Consider the following 17,295-nt stretch of genomic DNA (forward strand, 5'->3'; position numbering starts at 1 on the left):
TCACGTATTTTTAGAGCCTCTCATGCCTTCATTCTTAGGTTTCCTGTGGGCCTACTGTGTACACTGTGGCAGGAGCTGGGTGAGGCTATTCCTAAGGAGCGACCCCCAAGCCTGGGAGAGAGACTGCTGCCTACTGGGGTGTGGGGGAGGGGAGAGCTGAGCAGAGATGGGAGCTGCTGAGAAGAGCTAAAGTCTTGTGCATGCTAGAGGTCACGGAGAGGCGGGCAGAGGCAGAGGCCGGGCAGGCCAGCTAAGCCCTTCAGAGTCGCTAGGGTAGGCAGGGCAGCAGATGGCTTCTTCCTGGGTCCATTATGGCGGGAACAACGTCAGCCTAGCTAAAGATCGCAGACACTGGAGCGGTAGAGCAAGATGGCTTCCCAGCTCTCGACCGGCGGGGCCACTGCTCACCTGTTGCTCCACAGGCTCCCGTGACCACCTGGACAGAGGACGACATGGGTCTAGGGCTGTCACTTTGACTCTGTGTTGGCTTGAATAGGAGCAAAAGCCATTCCTATTCACAGACTCATGGGTTTGACTGCTTGGCCACATGCAGTGGCACTATTAGGAGGCGTGGCCTTGTTGGAGGAGGCATGTCACTAGGAAGTGGGTTGTGAGTCTCAGAAGCTCAAGCCTAGCCAGTGTATCACAGTGACTTCTGATGTCAATGGATCAGCTGTAGAACTCTCTTCTCCTTCTCCAGCACCATGTCTGCCCATGTCTGCCATACTTCCCACCATGATGATGATGGGCTAACCTCTGAACTGTAAGCCATCCCCAATTCTTTATAAGAGTTGTCAAGGTTATGGTGTCTCTTCACAGCCATAGAAACCCCAGCAAGGACAGGCTCTCACCCCTCCTATCAGCCCCCCCCCCACCATGTCACATGTCTCTTCACAAATCCAAGTGCCTTGGTGATGATCCTGGCATACGAGGTTCAGCAGGACCCAATGTGCCCAGCCCTACAGACAGCTGACATGCAGAAGGCTGGACGAGGCTATGATAAAGTTCCCGGCACCCCGGCACAGGCAGATGGGGTTTCCCGTGGGACTGTTGGAAGCCTCTGTCGGGTGCTGCGGGCCGAATGAGGGCCACTCGCAGTCAGCGGTGACAGAGCCTGGCGCGCTGGCCTGCCCACGCTGTTCAGAGCTTGGTGGGCTTCCTTCAGGCCTGCCCCCATTGTACTACTGGGAATGTGATCCAGTGTGAGGGTGTCTGGATTGGAATCACCATCACTGAGAAGACACACTCTGGGCATGCCTGTGAGGGTGTTTGCAGAGGAGAAAAGACCCACCCTGAATGTGGGTAGTGCATCCCATTGGGGGAGACCCAGAGGAAGTCAGCCACACTGTAGCACATTTATCCCCCTGCCTCCCACTCCTGCCACCACCCTTCCCTGCCGACAGAGCTGAAGCCTGTGGCTGGGCCCGCCTCACCTCCCAGCCTTCCTGCTTGTCCCTCTCCAGGCTGCGGATCCTCAGCAGGTTTTTCTCTTGCATTGTCAGCTTCCGTGGGTCTGAACCGACAGGCAGTGGCTCGGAGCCCGACGAGCCTGTCATCTTGTTCTGACGCTGCCCCAGTTGCTTCTCAAGCTCTCGGACCTGAGGACGGTAAAGCCGGCTGTCCCACAGTGTACAGCCAGGGGACCTGCCACTTGGGTGCCTTGGAGGAGTCTGCCAGACTAAAAGTGGAGCCGCCCTTCCAGGGTGTGGCACAGGACGGGCCCAGGCTAGGAAGATCTTCTGCAAATGGGGGAGCTGTCCAAGGGGTTCAGCGAGAAAAGTCCCTTCCTTGTGGCTGTCCCAGGCTCCCAGACGCTCTGAATCTCAGTCCCGTCAGGAGCATGGGTCTACCCGAGGGTACATTCTGCATGGTGCTGCAATGGGGGGCGGGCTCAGCACCCCAACCCACCTGAGCCCAGCAAGCCCCTTAAGTTCTTGCTGGAAAGACAAGTCTTGGAGTTCACTTCAGACCAAAATGCAGGGCTCTGGGGGCAGGAAGGGCCTGGAAGCCATATTTTAATAAAAGCCATGGGTTATTTTGTTTCTTAAATCAAAACATTAATTTTTATTATACATTTCAACACTCACAGTAATTGTACAAAATGATGGTTTCTCTGCAACAGTCCCTTACATTTGTGACCTGTTTGAACGGCACTGGCTCCCCCCCCCCCCCCGGTTCCCTTCTCTTTACTGCCCATCTTTTAGGTCATTTAAAAAAACCCTCTAGGAGAGAAAACATGAAACACTGTTTCTCTGAGTGTGGCTTTTTCACTTAACACAACGATCTCCAGTCCTATCCATTTCTGGCAAGTATCATGCTTCTGCTTTTTATTCATGGCTAAGATGCCACGGTTTATGCATGACACATTTCTCTCCACGCTACGAGTCTGTGCTTTACGTACGGATGGGCACCCAGACTGCGACCACGCAGTAAGCAGGTGTCTGTGTGCTGAGCAGACTCCTCCGAGCACTTATCCAGGAGTGGTACCCGAGCTGCATCATACTGTAGCTCTAACGTCAGCTTTCTGAAGTCACTCTACACAGACCTCCACAGTGGCCACAAGCACCACGTGCAGGACCCCGTGGTGCATAACGCTCCTCGTTCCCACGCCCTCATCAGCGTACGTGGTTTTCTCCATGACCACGCTCCTAACTAGAAGACATGGAGTCTTAGTGCAGTTTTGAATTGTATTTCCCTAAGGCTGTCGACTATTTAAAACATGTATTTGTGAAGGCTGGGGAGATGGCTCAGTGGATAGAATGCTCACCATGCAAGTGCCCACACGGAGGGCAGGGCAGGCATGGAGGTGGAGCCCTGCCTGTAATCCCACCATTTGAGACACAGAGACAGGGAACCCTGGGACAAGCTGGCCAGCAAGACCACTGAGTCTTTGAGGTCTGTGTGTAGGAAGAGATGCTCCTTCAACATGGTGGAGGAAAACACCTCATGTCGACTCTGCCTCTGTGCACGTGTGCACACACACAAACACACACATTTGCTAACCATTCGTGTTCCTTCTCCTCAGAAGTGTACATGGAAATCGTTCTACATTTTTAAAAAATGAGTTACTTGTTCCTTTGTTATGAGTTCTTTATGTATTTTCTGAGTGTTTACACTGAGATTTCTGATACATTTTGGGCTGATATTTTACAGGGTGAGAGGCAGGGATCTAGTTAAATTCTACGCAGACGGCCAGCTTTCCCAGCCCCGAGCAGAGGCCGGCGCAGGCTCCTCTCTGGTGCAGTCAGTTCACAGCCGCGTGGCAGTCGACAGGACACTAAAAACATAGCTCAGTGGCAGCAGTGGATCTGTTGAGCTGGCAAGTGCTGGGCACTTAAAGGTAAGGAGACTCGAGCTCACACCTCTAGGATCCCAAAGTTTTGGGGTGCCCTTCATGCTGGCTTCAAGGATTTCACAAAAGATCCTACGGGAAAAGCCACCCAGCAGGGTGGGAGTCTGGCACCTGGGAATGTAGATGGCATGCCTGAGGAACTGAGGGAACCCCATGTCTTCCAAGCTTCTCAGTCCAAAGGCAAAATGAGGCTGGTGGGGCAGCAAGCCTGGGCTAAGCACTGCCCAGTGATCCCGCCAGGATGGTGCTGTGCTGAGAACCTTCGCCCCACATATGCTGACATGGTCTTTTCTGCCACAGCCCAAGGGGTGGGGGAACAGGTGCATAGATGTGGAACTGAAGCAGAGACAGTAATTTGAGTGCCGACCCACAGGTGGTGAAGAGAGAGTTGGCGTCTGGATACAAGTCGGTCAGCTCTGGAGCTGCCACCCCTCACTTCCTCTGGTATGTGTCAAAACACTCAGAAAATGAAAAGGGAGACCAGGCTGTTTTATTGGTTACCAAAACCTTTCAAATGGGATTTGCGAGTCTCTGGGACGAGACTGGAAAAAGCCTACCATTAGAGCAGTCACGCAAATTTACATGAACTTGGGGAAAACAAGCCCGTAGAGAAGCCAGTCACACGCGAGGCCAGGCATGTGAAAAGCATTACATATGTGCATGCGCACGCAATAACAAATGAACACCAGGCTCGGAGGAGGATGTAAGCCCGCACTCTGCAAGGACATGCTGTGGGGCCCACAGGCCCTGGGTGGTGCCATGTGCTCCCGGATCCGGGCCAAGGCCGGGAGATGTCTGTGACTTCACTCACCTTACTCTGTAAAACTAGGATTTGTTGAGCCCTCCCCCTCCAGGTCCCTGGTGAGGCCAGGAGCTGCTGGATGTTTACGTCTTCCCCAACTTCATTGGCCAGAACCTGAAATAAAGCAAGGGGCTCAGAGCTCAGCGTGACAGGAGAGAGTCCCCCCCTGTCCTTCCTGCCGCTCACCCACGGGATTCGGAGCTGGGCGGGGTTCCCGACAGCGGCTCCCTTGGCATGGCCTTCCCAGCACTGTCCTGCCCCACAGAGCCCACACGCCTGTTATCACAGAACTCCTGTTGGCTCAGGAACTGCTGCGGGGCCTGGCCCTTTGTGATGGTCACTGCCAAGAGTCTCTTGGAAGCACAGAAAAATCGAAGGAGGCTGCTCTGTCTCAGGAAGATCTGACCCAGGGCCACCAAAGTTGTATGAGGTCAGGCCTGTCTCAAGGCTTTGGGGTAGAACTAACACCCTCCGTATGTCACTAAGCTGATCCCCGTCCAGCCGGCCGAGTCTCTGGCCCTTGTTTCCACAACAGAACACTGTTTTGGAACTCTTGGCCAGTCTAAGTGGTTCCAGCAAGGAGGACACGTGTCAGAGAATTCACTATGTCAATATCAACAGTCAGCTGGCCCTTGGGCCTACACGCCACACCTGAGCAATTTCCTCTAAAAGCTCTCAGGGCACAAATTCCCTGTTCATTGTCTATACTGAAGGTCACAGAAGGCAGCAGTTAGCCAGGCATCACGCTGAGTGGAAACCTAGGGTCAGTCTACCAGGGCAAAGAGCAGTGGGGATGGGGGAGGTGTAGGGAAGGCTCCAAGGCCTCTCCCTCGTGGGCAGAGCTAATCTCAGTCCATAGGCAGATCCCAGGGCAGAGGGCAGCCCCCAGGTAGCCAGCCATCCTGCCCCCAGGCAGGGCTGACCTACCACAGGCAGAAGTAAGGCCCCCTGCTTTTGAAGAGAAGCCAGTGGGCAGGATTTTGGAAAGTCAGGAATTTCCTGGGACCAACCCTGGCCACGTAAGAAATCCCATGCCCTGACTCTGAGAGACCTTCTGGGCCATGCGGAGTTCCTGCTTTGCAGACTGGATCTGGTTGCGCAGGTCGCTCATCTTCAGGTTGGTGGCTGCAAGCCTTTCCTGCAGAGCTTTCACCTCTGGGGACTCCAGCTGGGTTCGGAAGAACAGAGAGGAAGTCATCACTATGGCCTATGTAGTAGTAACAGTCAGGGCTACTGTCTGTCTAATGTATGTTCCAGGCACTGGGGAAGGGCTGGAGTCTTCAGAAATCCCTAGCGCCTTGAGATGCAAAGCTGAGGTGGGTGGGAGGTAAAGCGTCAGAGGCCTGAGCTTCAGGGCTGACCTGTGTGCTCCGTGTATTGCACACACACACGTGTGGCCACACGCATGGCCAAGACTGGAGTATCCAGGGGAGGCAGCAGGCCCCACCTCTCCCAGATACTCTGTGCCCAGAGACAGGCTTATGCTAAGAGCATCCTCTGTTCATCTGCAGAAAGCCGCACCAGCTCGCCAGGCACATTAGCTCCCCAACTCAGGGCCTCTTCTGCGGCTGGAGTTGCCAGCACAGGCCATGAATCCGCCAGCAGAGCGGGGTGCTATGTGTTTGCTTTAATGGAATACGGTTTGAAACAACAGCCCTGGAACACACATGCTGGAACTCACGGACATCTGCTTTTTATCTTTCTCTAAAAAAAAAAAAAAAAAAAAAAACCAATGTCTGAAGTGGGCTTAGTGGCACACGCCTTTGGTCTTAGTACTTGGGAGACAAAGCCAGCCGGATCTACACAGCAAGTTCTAGGACAGCCAGGGCTACACAGTGAGACCCTGTATCTGACGATAATGATGCTTGAGGCAAGTATTGGGGATAAATGATCAATATACTGTCAGGGCTGGAGAGAGGGCTCAGAAGTTAAGAGCACTGGCTGCTCTTCCAGAGGACCCAGGTTCAATACCCAGCACCCACATGGCAATTCACAACTGTCTGTAACTCCACTTCCAGGGATCCTAGGCTCTCACACAGATATACATGCAGGAAAACAACACACATAAAAATGAAAAAATAAAATTTAAAAATACATATTCGGCCATCTCTGTCTCAGATTTTCTTTCAACCTCCATTATCAAGTCAACCTTCCTCTGGTGGATGAAAATCAAGTCGGGGTGGGAAGCAGAGCTGCTGGCATGCACAGGGCCGGGACAGCACAGTGGGATTAGAACCCTGGTCCTTCTGCTGCCCTGGCATGCACAGGGTCAAGACAGCACAAAGGGATTAGAACCCTGGTCCTTCTACTGCCCTGGCATGCACAGGGTCGGAACAGCACAGAGGGATTAGAACCCTGGTCCTCTGCTGTCCTGGCATGCACAGAGTTGGGGACAGCACAGAGGGATTAGAACCCTGGTCCTTCTGCTGTCCTGGCATACACAGGGTTGGGGACAGCACAGAGGGATTAGAACCCTGGTTCTTCTGCTGTCCTGGCATGCACAGGGTCGGGACAGCACAAAGGGATTAGAACCCTGGTCCTCTGCTGTCCTGGCATGCACAGGGTCGGGACAGCACAGAGGGATTAGAACCCTGGTTCTTCTGCTATCCTGGCATGCACAGGGTCGGGACAGCACAGAGGGATTAGAACCCTGGTCCTTCTGCTGCCCTGGCATGCACAGGATCAGGAAAGCACAGAGGGATTAGAACCATGGTGTTTCTGCTGCCCTGGCATGCACAGGGTCGGGACAGCACAGAGGGATTAGAACCCTGGTCCTCTGCTGTCCTGGCATGCACAGGGTCGGGACAGCACAGAGGGATTAGAACCCTGGTCCTTCTGCTGCCCTGGCATGCGCCACCACTGCCCAGCTCCTTCCTAGCCAGTTTTATGTTGGTTCACTGTCCTTTTCCTGTTTGTGGGCTCTGGGGTTCAGCCAAATGCCATCCAACCGACACCCCGGTGAGCCAGCTATGCAGAATGTTCTGGTTCCCATCCTTTATGCTTGAAGGCACGTTCCTCCTGGAAGGCCTTTACCACCCACTTCACCAGAGCATGGTCAAGGGCACCTTCTCGACTTGCTGGCCTGCAGATGGAGGATAAACTCCTGCTGCCAGCTCAGGCCTGACCTGTTTCTCAAGTTCATCACACCCCCTTTACACGGCTGTTACTTTTCCTCTTAGTCCCTGGTGGACAGTGGCCAGGGCTCGATCCCTGTGTCACAAGGCAGATGTCCTGTTAGGCCAACAAGGGACCTGACGATATTACACAGGGTAGCTCAAGTCAAGGGATCTCAAGGGACTGGGTAAGCCAAGGGCAGGTTGGCAGTGTTCTTTGGCAGGAAGGGTTGTAAAGGACATTGCCCACCAACCCCACATCAGACAAAGGTCTGATCTCCAAAATATATAAAGAACTCAAGAAACTAAACATTAAAATTCTAAAATTAACCCAATTAAAAATGGGGTCCTGAACTAAACAAAGAATTGTCAACAGAAGAATTTCAAATGGCCAAAAGATACTTAAGAACATGTTCAACTTCCTTAGCTATCAGGGAAATGCAAATCAAAACTACTCTGAGATACCATCCTACACCTATCAGAATGGCTAAAATCAAAAACACCAATGATAGCTTATGCTAGAGAGAATATGGAGTAAGGGGAACACTCATCCATTGCTGGTGGGAATGCAAACTTGTACAACCACTTTGGAAATCAGTGTGGTGGTTTCTCAGAAAATTGGGAGTCAACCTACCTCAGGACCCAGCAGTACCACTCTTGGGCATATACCAAAAAAATGCCCAATCATACTACAAAAGCATTTGTTCAACTATGTTCATAGCAGCATTATTTGTAGTAGCCAGAACCTGGAAACAACCTAGATGCCTCTCAATGGAAGAATGGATAAAAAATCGTGGCACATCTACACATAAGAGTACTACTCAGTGATAAAAAACAATGACATTTTGAATTTTGCATGCAAATGGCTGGAAATAGAAAACATCATCCTGAGTGAGGTAACCCAGATCCAAAAAAAGAATATGGTATGTACTCACTCATTAGTGGATTCTAGCCATAAACAAAGGACACTGAGCCTATAGTTCGTGATACTAGAAAAGCTAAGTAATAAAGTGAACCCAAAGAAAAACATATATAGATCTACCTGGAAATTGGAAGCAGACAAGATCATCAGGCAAAAGTTGGAAGCATGGGGGAGTAGAGGGAAGGGGAGAAGGGGAGAGTGGGGAGAAGGGAAGGGTTGGGGAGAGCTTGGGGGAGTAGGATGGTTGTGATGGAGGAAGGACAGATATGGGAGCAGGGAAGGAGATATCTTTTTTTTTTTTTTTTCGAGACAGGGTTTCCCTGTGGTTTCTAGAGTCTGTCCTGGAACTAACTCTTGTAGACCAGGCTGGCCTCGAACTCAGAGATCCACCTGCCTCTGCCTCCCGAGTGCTGGAATTAAAGGCATGCGCCACCACCGCCCTGCGGGAAGGAGATATCTTAATGGAGGGAGCCATTTTGGAGTTGGCAAGAGGCTTGGCTCTGGAGGGGTTCCCAGGAGTCCACAGGGATGACCCCAGCTAGGACCCTGGGCAGTGGAGGAGAGGGTGCCTGAACTGGCCTTGTCCCATAGTCAGACTGGTGACTATTTTGAATATCACCATAGAACCTTTGTCCAGTGTCGGAAGGAGACAGAGACCCACATTGGAGCACTGGACTGAGCTCCCAAGGTCCAGTTGAAGAGCAGGAAGGAAAATATGAGCAAGGAAGTCAGGATCACAAGGGGTTGGTTCACACACTGAGACAGTGTGCCTGAGCTAATGGGAGCTCACCAACTCCAGCTGGACTGGGACTGAAGTAGCATGGGATCAAACTGGACCCTATGAATGTGGCTGACAATTGGGGCAGACAGAGGGGCCAATGATAATGGCACTGGGATTTGTCTCCACTGCATGTACTGGCTTTTTGGGATCCCATTTTCTTTGGATGCATACCTTCCTCAGCCTGTATGGTGGGGGGAAGGCCTTGGACTTCCCACAGGGCAGAGTGCCTTGCCCTCTCTTAGGACTGGAGGGAGCGTGGGGAGGAGGGTGTGTGGGGGAGTGGGATGGAAGTGGGAGGGGGAGGAAGTGGGAATTTTTATTGGTATTATTTATAAAGTAATAATTTAAAAAGGACGTTATCCACCCCCACCAAGAGCACTGTAGCTGCCTCCCCAGCAACGACACTGGTTCACACACTTATCCTGACACCCCGAGGGGCCCATCGCTGCACACCCAGGACTGAATTTCTCTCAAGATTAGCAAGCTGTGGCCTGATCCCGAGGCATGGGCAAGAGGGGACAAGAGACAGGAGAAGGAGCACTGAGCTGGGAGTCCTGGGGCTTGGTCCCCTCTGTAGCAGCTGCTCTGGCTTCCTGAGAAGCCTGATGTGGCTGCTGGGACATTCTGGGGGCTTTCATGCTCTTCGGTCTGAGCTGTGCTCTACATCCCTGGAAAACCATGTACAGCCTGCTCACCTTTTCTTGGAACTACATCCACATGGCCTACTTTGTTTGTTTGAGACAGGGTTTCTCTGCATAACCCTCCCTGTCCTGGAACTCACAGAGATCCACCTGCCTCTGCTTTCCCAGTGCCAGGATTAAAGGCGTGCACCACCACCTGGCACATGAATGGCCTACGTTTTCGTGGCCTATTCATTAGCTTAAAAGGGTCTGGGGATGAATCTGCAAATCTGCAGTGCTGCCCAGGGGGCCCCAACACTGCAGTGCCTGGCACAGGAGGTGTGGGAGACAGCTCGTTTGGTAAATTGCAACTGTGAGAACCTGAGCTCAGTCCCTAGTGCCCATGTAAAAAGCTGGCACCATGGTGAAAGCTGGTGATCCTAATGCCAGGCAGGCAGAGACAGGAGAATCCAGTCTAATCCAGCTGAACAGTTCAACCAGCCAGCGGGCACTAATTGGTGAGAAGCTCTGCCTCAAGGAGTGACTAACGTTCCTGGGGATGACCCCTGAGGTTGTCCTCTGGCCTCCACGTGTATGAAAGCACACATGCACACCCCCACACATTCCCACACACACAAACGCATGTACATGTGTACAAACTGAAGGGGAAAAGAACAGAACTCTGAGCAGCTGGGAGCAAACCTGCTGCCTGGATTAGGCTATGTGGGTGTAGCCCCATGAGGGGGCTACAGATGGCTGCCTGGAAGCAGGCAGCTAGGTAGGTAGACCAACCTCCCCCCCCCCGCCCCCATCTTATGTCCCCAGGGCTTGGAGGCCCCAGCTCTACCAGCTCCCCCAACTCCCACAGCCAAGCCTTCTTTCACCAGGATGCTTCTTTGCCAAGCATCCTGGCCACAGGGCATAGAGAGGGCTGTTCCCTTGGGGCCGCTCTGAGGAGGCCACAGCAGTAGAGAAGAGCCCTTGGCTGAGCAGTGGGTGGGGGACCATGGCAGAGCACCTGAGAACGCACGGGGAGGGGAGGTCCAGGTGACGGCTACCTCACAGACTCAGCACAGAGAAGAACTCCTACCAAGGCTCTGTCTCCCACCTGGGTCCTCAGTGGCTTGGCTCCTGGGTCAGTGGTCCCCTTGGCTGGCGGCCTGGCTGGTGCCATCTGCAGCTAAAAAAGCAAACCTGGTACTAATACTTGCTCGCAGCTGCACAGCCAGCTGAAGTACCTGCTGCGGCTGGGTGTATGGCCCCTGCCCTGGCGTCTGAGCCCCCGGCTCACTTGTGGACCACTGATGGAAGGGATACCCTTTCCAAGCTACTTGTGGCAGGAGAGGTTTGGCTGACGGTCAACCCTGCTCCCTAGCGGCCCCGGCAGAGCAACCCGAGAATCTACTAAGACCGTAACAAATAACCACAGCACAGTTCTGTGGTGGTTTGAATGAATATGGCCCCTGTAGACTAATAGGGAGCGGCACTGTTGGGAGATGTGGCCTTGAGTGTCACTGCGGGGTGGGCTGCGTTGTTCTCTCTTCTTGCTGCCTGTGGATTTGGTTGTAGAGCTCTCAGCCACCCTCCAGCACGCGTCTGCCTGCATGCTGCCTCGCTTCCTATCATGACCATGACAACGAACCAAACTATAAGCCAGCCCCAATTAAATGTTTTCCTTTATAAAAGTTGCCGTGGTCATGGTGTCTCTTCACAGCAATAGAACCCTAAGACACTCTCTCAGCCGTGGAGACAGAGAATAAAGAGGATGTAGACTTTGGGCTACAGGAAAGATAAGGGATGTGACAGAGCCTGCTGCAAGTAGCCAGGCAGCTGACCCTTCAGCGGTGGCCACTGATTTGGGGCATGGCCCCCTCTCGCCCCTGAGAGCATCCTGTTCAGCGCTAGGCCATGCTGGTCTCCTGTGCTTTCTCCCCACCCCGCATTATGAACCTTTGGGCCCTTTAAAGGGACACTGTGCCCATAATTTCTGGCTGGGCCTGCTGGGTGTGCCCTTTCCAGCTGCTCCTGCCGCTGCTGCCTGCCAGGTGTTGGTCTCCTTGTTCACCATGGCTGGGTGCTGTGCCACACGCCCACATGGCTCCATCTCCCACAACTGAAGCCTCCATGCCTGCTCTAGTCCTCCAGTGTGCGCCCAGAACCTGAGCCGAATCCCTAGAAATTCATCCCAGAATGAAGAAACTCTTGCTGGGTGCCAGTGTGGGGACCAGGGTGGGTCACGCTGGGCTTTGGGACTAGGCTTCAGACTCAGGAGAGGCTCCCGGCTCCCTCCAGTCCTAAGGAACCAGAACCACGGGCTGTGCCCCTGCTGGAGCAGAGGGAGTCTGGTTAGCTGGGAGGAGGGGACAGCAAAAGGGGAGAGACTGAACATAGCAGGGTCACTAGTTCTCGCTGTGGCTTCAGACGAGCAGGGGTTTCTGGGAACTGATTACACACGTTTATCTGGTGCCATCTACACACCAGGCTTCGTTCTAAGTGACTACAAAATGCCACATCATTCATCTCTCAGCAAACCCGGCAGCAGGGTTACCACCGTGGCCACCTGGTGGATGGGGGACGGAGACATGGAGTTTGGGGCATGCTGTGTTTCCATTTCCCTTAGTCTCAACAGCCAGTGACCCCTGGCTGGCTGTCATACGCCCTCTTTCTGGATGTGGCAGAAACTGGGGAACTCACTGCAAAAACTGTGCCCTGGGACCTCCAAGTGTGGCCTCTCTGAGTTCCCCACCCCCAGGAAGATCAGCCCGGGCCCTTACTTCGTGTTCCAGCTCCTGGATGCGGTTAGTCAGCTGTTTCACCCTGGCCTTCGCGCTCTCTGACTCTGCCATCAGCCCCCGGTTCTTTTTGGACAGTTCAACGATTTTGGTGGCAACTAGATCCCCAGCCATCCCGGTTGCCCCTACAATTAAAGAAATGGCAAGGCCCATTAAAAATACAACCTGCGCCTCAAATCTACAAGGCTGTTCAGGGGATCAGGCAGGGTCTCTAGGAAGTCATGGCCTCCAGAAGGTAAAGAAACCCCATTTCAGCTGAGCTTGGGGGTAAGATGCAGTATGAGTACCCTTGTTGCTCATGGAACACAGTCCTCAAAAGAATCTGTGGGGGAGGGTTCTGGAGGCCATATCAATGTGTGTTGGGGGGGCAGGTTCTAGAGAGAGACAACTGGCAACTACCCAGAGAACAGGAATGATCCAGGGATGGGCTTCCTGGGGGCTCATTTCCTCCTGGGACTTAAAATCCACTATCAGCCCCCAGAAGACTGTCCAAGGAAGAGAGCCCAGCGAGAATGCCAAATCCTTTCCCTGCCTTCCCCGGTGCTTCCTCCGGCACAGCCTCGCTCCTGAAACCGCAGCCCTGACTGTGAGCGCTTCCGTACAGGGGACAGAACACACAGAAAAGCAGTAGGGTGGCTCGTCTGCAAACCCTGCACTTGGGAGGTGGAGACAAAAGGACCAAGAGTTCAAGGCCTGTGTTAGCTACACAGAGAAATAGAAATAGCCTGTGCTACATGAGACCTTGTCTGGAAAAAAATCCCACAAATCTGTAATACGCAAGCAGGACGCGAAGGGACCTAGATGGCTCTAAAGTTCCTACAGCCCTCAGCAAGAGGAGAAAGGCATTCTAACTGGAGTGTATGCTGTGCTTGGTGTAATTCTAAGTTAAATGAGAGAGGGAGCTGTGTCTGGTGGTTCACTAGTAGCCCAAGCACTTAGGAGGCTGAAGGACCCCAAGTTCCAGGACAACCTGAGCTACACGGAGGTGTGAAGGGAAGAAAAGAAGAGGGGAGAGAAGATGGGGAGGGGGACAGGAAAAGAAAGGGAGGGAGGTAGGAAGGGGAGAAAAAAAACAGACAAACAAGGATCAGCCAGACTTCTCTCCCCAAAGCACAGAGTGGAGCTGAGCCATCTCGTGAGGAGTCAGCCTGCACTGGCAGGAAGCAGAGACAGCCCTGTGGCGGAGATGGATCTCCTGCTCTGCCTGGAGCTTACAGGCTTAACCAAGCCTCCATCCACCCCAGCCAGAGCAGCAGGAAGCAAAGTTAAGTGTCTATCCTCACAAGCCAGAGCCTTGACTCCTGTGTTTTCTGTTCTGAACAGGAAAAGCCAAAGAATGGAGGGAATAGGAGCATCCTGCTGCCCATGGCCATCAGGGTGCGGAGGTCTTTCTGGTGGGACCTATGCCAGACCTGCTGAGGGAGACAGGGTGGGACTCTGGAAAGAGCAGGTTCAGGCCTGCTGTCCCATGGTGGACAGCATGGGGCACTGGCTTTCTGTTTATACCCATCTACACCCTTCTGTGATGTATGCTGTGGTCCACAGGGGCGCTGAGTCATCAGGGTCAGAGTCCTCGCCAACTCCCTCGGCTAAGGTCGGAGGCAATCACGGCAGCTCACAACCACAGGCTCAAGGTTACCCCAAGACCTGCAGGATCAGAGTCTTTCACACCTCTGCCACCAAGATCTCCATCGCAGAATCTGAGTGTAGTCCAGACCTACAGGGCCAGGGTCAGCACAGCAGCTGCTGAAGATGGCATGTACCTGTTGAGTGTGTTTGGGTCCCAGAAACTTCTATAGCATGCAACAGTTGTTGGTAACATCCAAGCCAAGCTCAAAAAGGAAAGAGACCCTTCGAGTGACTCCATAGAGCACTGTGACCACGGGACCCTTGCACTGCTCCCTGGAGCCCAGCTGCCTGGACTGCGCAGCCACGGCAGACTTACCTGTGAAGGCAAGCCTATCCTCTTCTATTTTCTTCTTGAGGTGTTTTATCTCAAAGTCCCTCTCCTTCAGAAGCTTATACAGCCGCCCGTTCTCATCGACGGTCTCCCTGAGTTCACTACGAAGCTGCTGGATTTCATCTTCTAGCACCCTGCAAGGGAAAGGAGGACCGGCTGCTCCTCATAGGCACTAGCTAGTGCCCAGGGTCACGCTGCCTGCCTAGGCTTGTAGTACCACGTCTGGGCACTAGGGGGCACTAAGACATCTGTACAAAATAAGACTGAAAAGTAATTTCTTTAGCACCATGTTAGAAGGCTTGGACCACATTGCTTATTTCTTCCTATGGGTTGTATAAAAACCTTCACTGTGTGTGCTTGTGGGTGTGTGTGTCCACATGTGTGCATTTGTGTACAGTTTGAAGTCAGCAAAGATTTGGAGCAAAACTAGACACAGAGACAACTAACCAGTAGCTATGCCCTTGGACACAGGCCAGCAGGGGGCGCCACCTCAGCCACGCAGATCTGCACGCACCCAAGGCTCTGTCAGTCCAGAGCACTGAGATGATGCTGGGTATCTTTAAACGTCACACCAATCATTTAAGAAAGAAAAAGTAAGGAATCTGCATAGTTTTGGAGCAGTGGTGTTTAGGTGCTGCTCTCTCGGGGTATGTGTGGGACTGTGGGCAGAGGTAAACAGGATGATCTACAAACTCTCGGTTCAGTTCCAGCAAAGTGACTGAAGGAAAACCCAGACAAAGAAAGCATGCATTGAGGCGCTTACATCCTTCAGTCTGGCCTTCATACACCGCCCCGCAGCTGCCATCCAGAAAGCGAGCTTTGCCACCTGCACAAGGCCCCAGCCATCTGTGTCAGCAACTCTGAGCTCACGAACACTCACCCGGAGGACCAGTGGTCTATATCTGCGACCGCGTCATCCCTATCACTGCCGCCCCTTCCTCTCTGCCCCTCCCTCTCCACCACCCCACCCTCTCCACCCCTCCCCTCCACCGCCCCTCCCCCACCCCCTCCACCGCCCCTCCCTCTCCCCCTCCACTGCCCCTCCCCCTCCACCGCCCTTCCCTCTCCACCACCCCTACCCATTCACCAGCCTGCATGCTGATGAGGTCCTTACCTCTTCTCGAAGATGTTTTTCAGGTTCTGCTCCTCCGTGTCGAGGAGGCTTAGGTTGTCTGGGATCTCTGTAAGCTTCTCCTGGTCAGCTTTGCTTTTACAGCTCAGCTCTTTCTCCTTCTTTTTCTCCATCTGTTTCTGTAGCCGTCTGTGCTGCAGCTCCTGCATGGCCTTGAACTGGAGTCGCAGAGTGTCTGCTGAGCTTTCCTCGGCCTCCATCCTGCCCTGAGAACAGACGCACAAGGGGACTGTGCAAGTCGGCCCAGGTTCTGACCGAGCCATCAGTGGGTCTAAGCAGACATACCCCCTCACCTCAGATCATCTAAAGCGGAGGCTGAGCCCCGCCTCCTGTCTGCAGTGGCAGCAGGGACACATCTGCCTGGTCCTTCTGCCAGCAGCTTTCGGCTGCACGTTAGTGTCTCACAGGAGCCTCTGAAACTGAAGACATCTGGGCCCAACCCCAGACCACTAGATCCCAATCTCTGGAAAACGGGCCCCAGCCATCATTCCTTCCTTCAAAGTGGGGGACAGAGCTGGGTGGATGGCACATATCTAGAACCCCAGACTTTGGATGCCAGCAGGACAATCAGGAGTTCAAGGCCAGTCCGGGCTATATGGGGCTGTGTCAAAAGCCAACAATAAATGCATAAATAATTTATCTGAGGTATAATTTACATACATATACATACATCATGAACACACAGCCCAGGAAATCTTTCTGCTTCTGAGGTGACCCACTGCTGGGGTTCAGAAGACAAGCCCCAAAGCGCTAAGCAGGAAAAGGCCCATGGAGTTAAGTCTGTCTGACATGCACCCATGCCCCATGCCTGTTCTTTCTTTCCATGGGCAAGGGAAGGGTTTATGCTGGCATAAAAACCTTATTTATCTTAGAACACAACCCAGCAACAAAGCCCCCACTTTCCCTGCCCCTCTCTGAAAGTTCACTATCAATATCAAAGGAGTTTGTCACAAGAAGTTGAATGTCTCAGCCCCCTCCCAATTCCAAACAGAATCGAGGAGATAGTTCCTGTCTTCTGGGGACCATCTATCTCTCCCCGAACGTCTGTACTCCCCGCTTCCGTCTTCCCTGGATGCTCAGCAGCACCTGCTGGCCTGTGGGTGCTAAATAACTCACCTGGCCTCTCCTGCTTAGCTGGCCTGCTGCCAGTTAATACTGCAGGGGCCCAGGGCATCCCCAGCGTCCCCTTTGTCCCCACCCCACCACAGTCATGTCCTGGCCCAAACATCAAGCCCTGCACAGCCTCTCCGGTCCATCAACTCCACCCCATAGCCACCGTTCTACTTTTGACAGACGTGACCTCTCAGCTAGGCCACCACTATCACAGACGGCATCTCCACCACACCAAAGGCTCGGGGTGTCCCCTGCCAGTCCCCACCCCATGCTACCTCGGTGTCTTGTTTTGTCATTTGCAGAATTTCCCATGGCTAGAGTCACACAGGGTTAGGTTTTTGTGGCTAGACCGTTTTTCTTTTCTCTTTGCCCAGTGCCGCCTTTCGGATGTCCACCCACTGCTGTATGTATCTGGCCGCCCTTTTCACTTCTGTGTAGCATGCTAATGTCTAGAAGCCACACCGGCTTATAGTTCTGCCACCTGATATCTAAATAGTATCCGTTTATCCCGGAATCAAACTGCTGTACACATCCGTGCTGAGATGGTGACCGTGTGAGCGTGTGACCATGGTGACCGTGTGACCATGTGACTGTGTGACCATGTGACCGTGTGACCATGGTGATCGTGTGACTGTGTGTGTGAGCGTGTGAGCGTGTGAGCATGTGACCGTGTGAGCACGTGACTGTGTGACCATGGTGACCGTGTGA

General features: G+C 53.2%; 1 protein-coding gene across 1 annotated transcript in view; it reads right to left on the reverse strand.

Annotated features, from left to right (window-relative positions):
• Ccdc13 (coiled-coil domain containing 13) overlaps positions 1-15,674 on the reverse strand; it is a 29,851-nt gene extending 14,177 nt beyond the window's left edge. Inside the window, exons 1-7 of the mRNA XM_038324530.1 lie at positions 15,457-15,674; positions 14,328-14,476; positions 12,365-12,507; positions 10,681-10,770; positions 5,206-5,322; positions 4,164-4,268; positions 1,434-1,598 (exon numbers count right to left, since the gene is read on the reverse strand). Of these exons, the coding sequence (XP_038180458.1) occupies positions 1,434-1,598; positions 4,164-4,268; positions 5,206-5,322; positions 10,681-10,770; positions 12,365-12,507; positions 14,328-14,476; positions 15,457-15,674 (987 nt within the window). The remainder of the gene's footprint in view (positions 1-1,433; positions 1,599-4,163; positions 4,269-5,205; positions 5,323-10,680; positions 10,771-12,364; positions 12,508-14,327; positions 14,477-15,456) is intronic.
• Positions 15,675-17,295: the final 1,621 nt, after the last annotated feature.

The sequence above is a fragment of the Arvicola amphibius genome, chromosome 3 (assembly GCF_903992535.2).
Source record: "Arvicola amphibius chromosome 3, mArvAmp1.2, whole genome shotgun sequence".
Lineage (NCBI taxonomy): Eukaryota > Metazoa > Chordata > Mammalia > Rodentia > Cricetidae > Arvicola > Arvicola amphibius.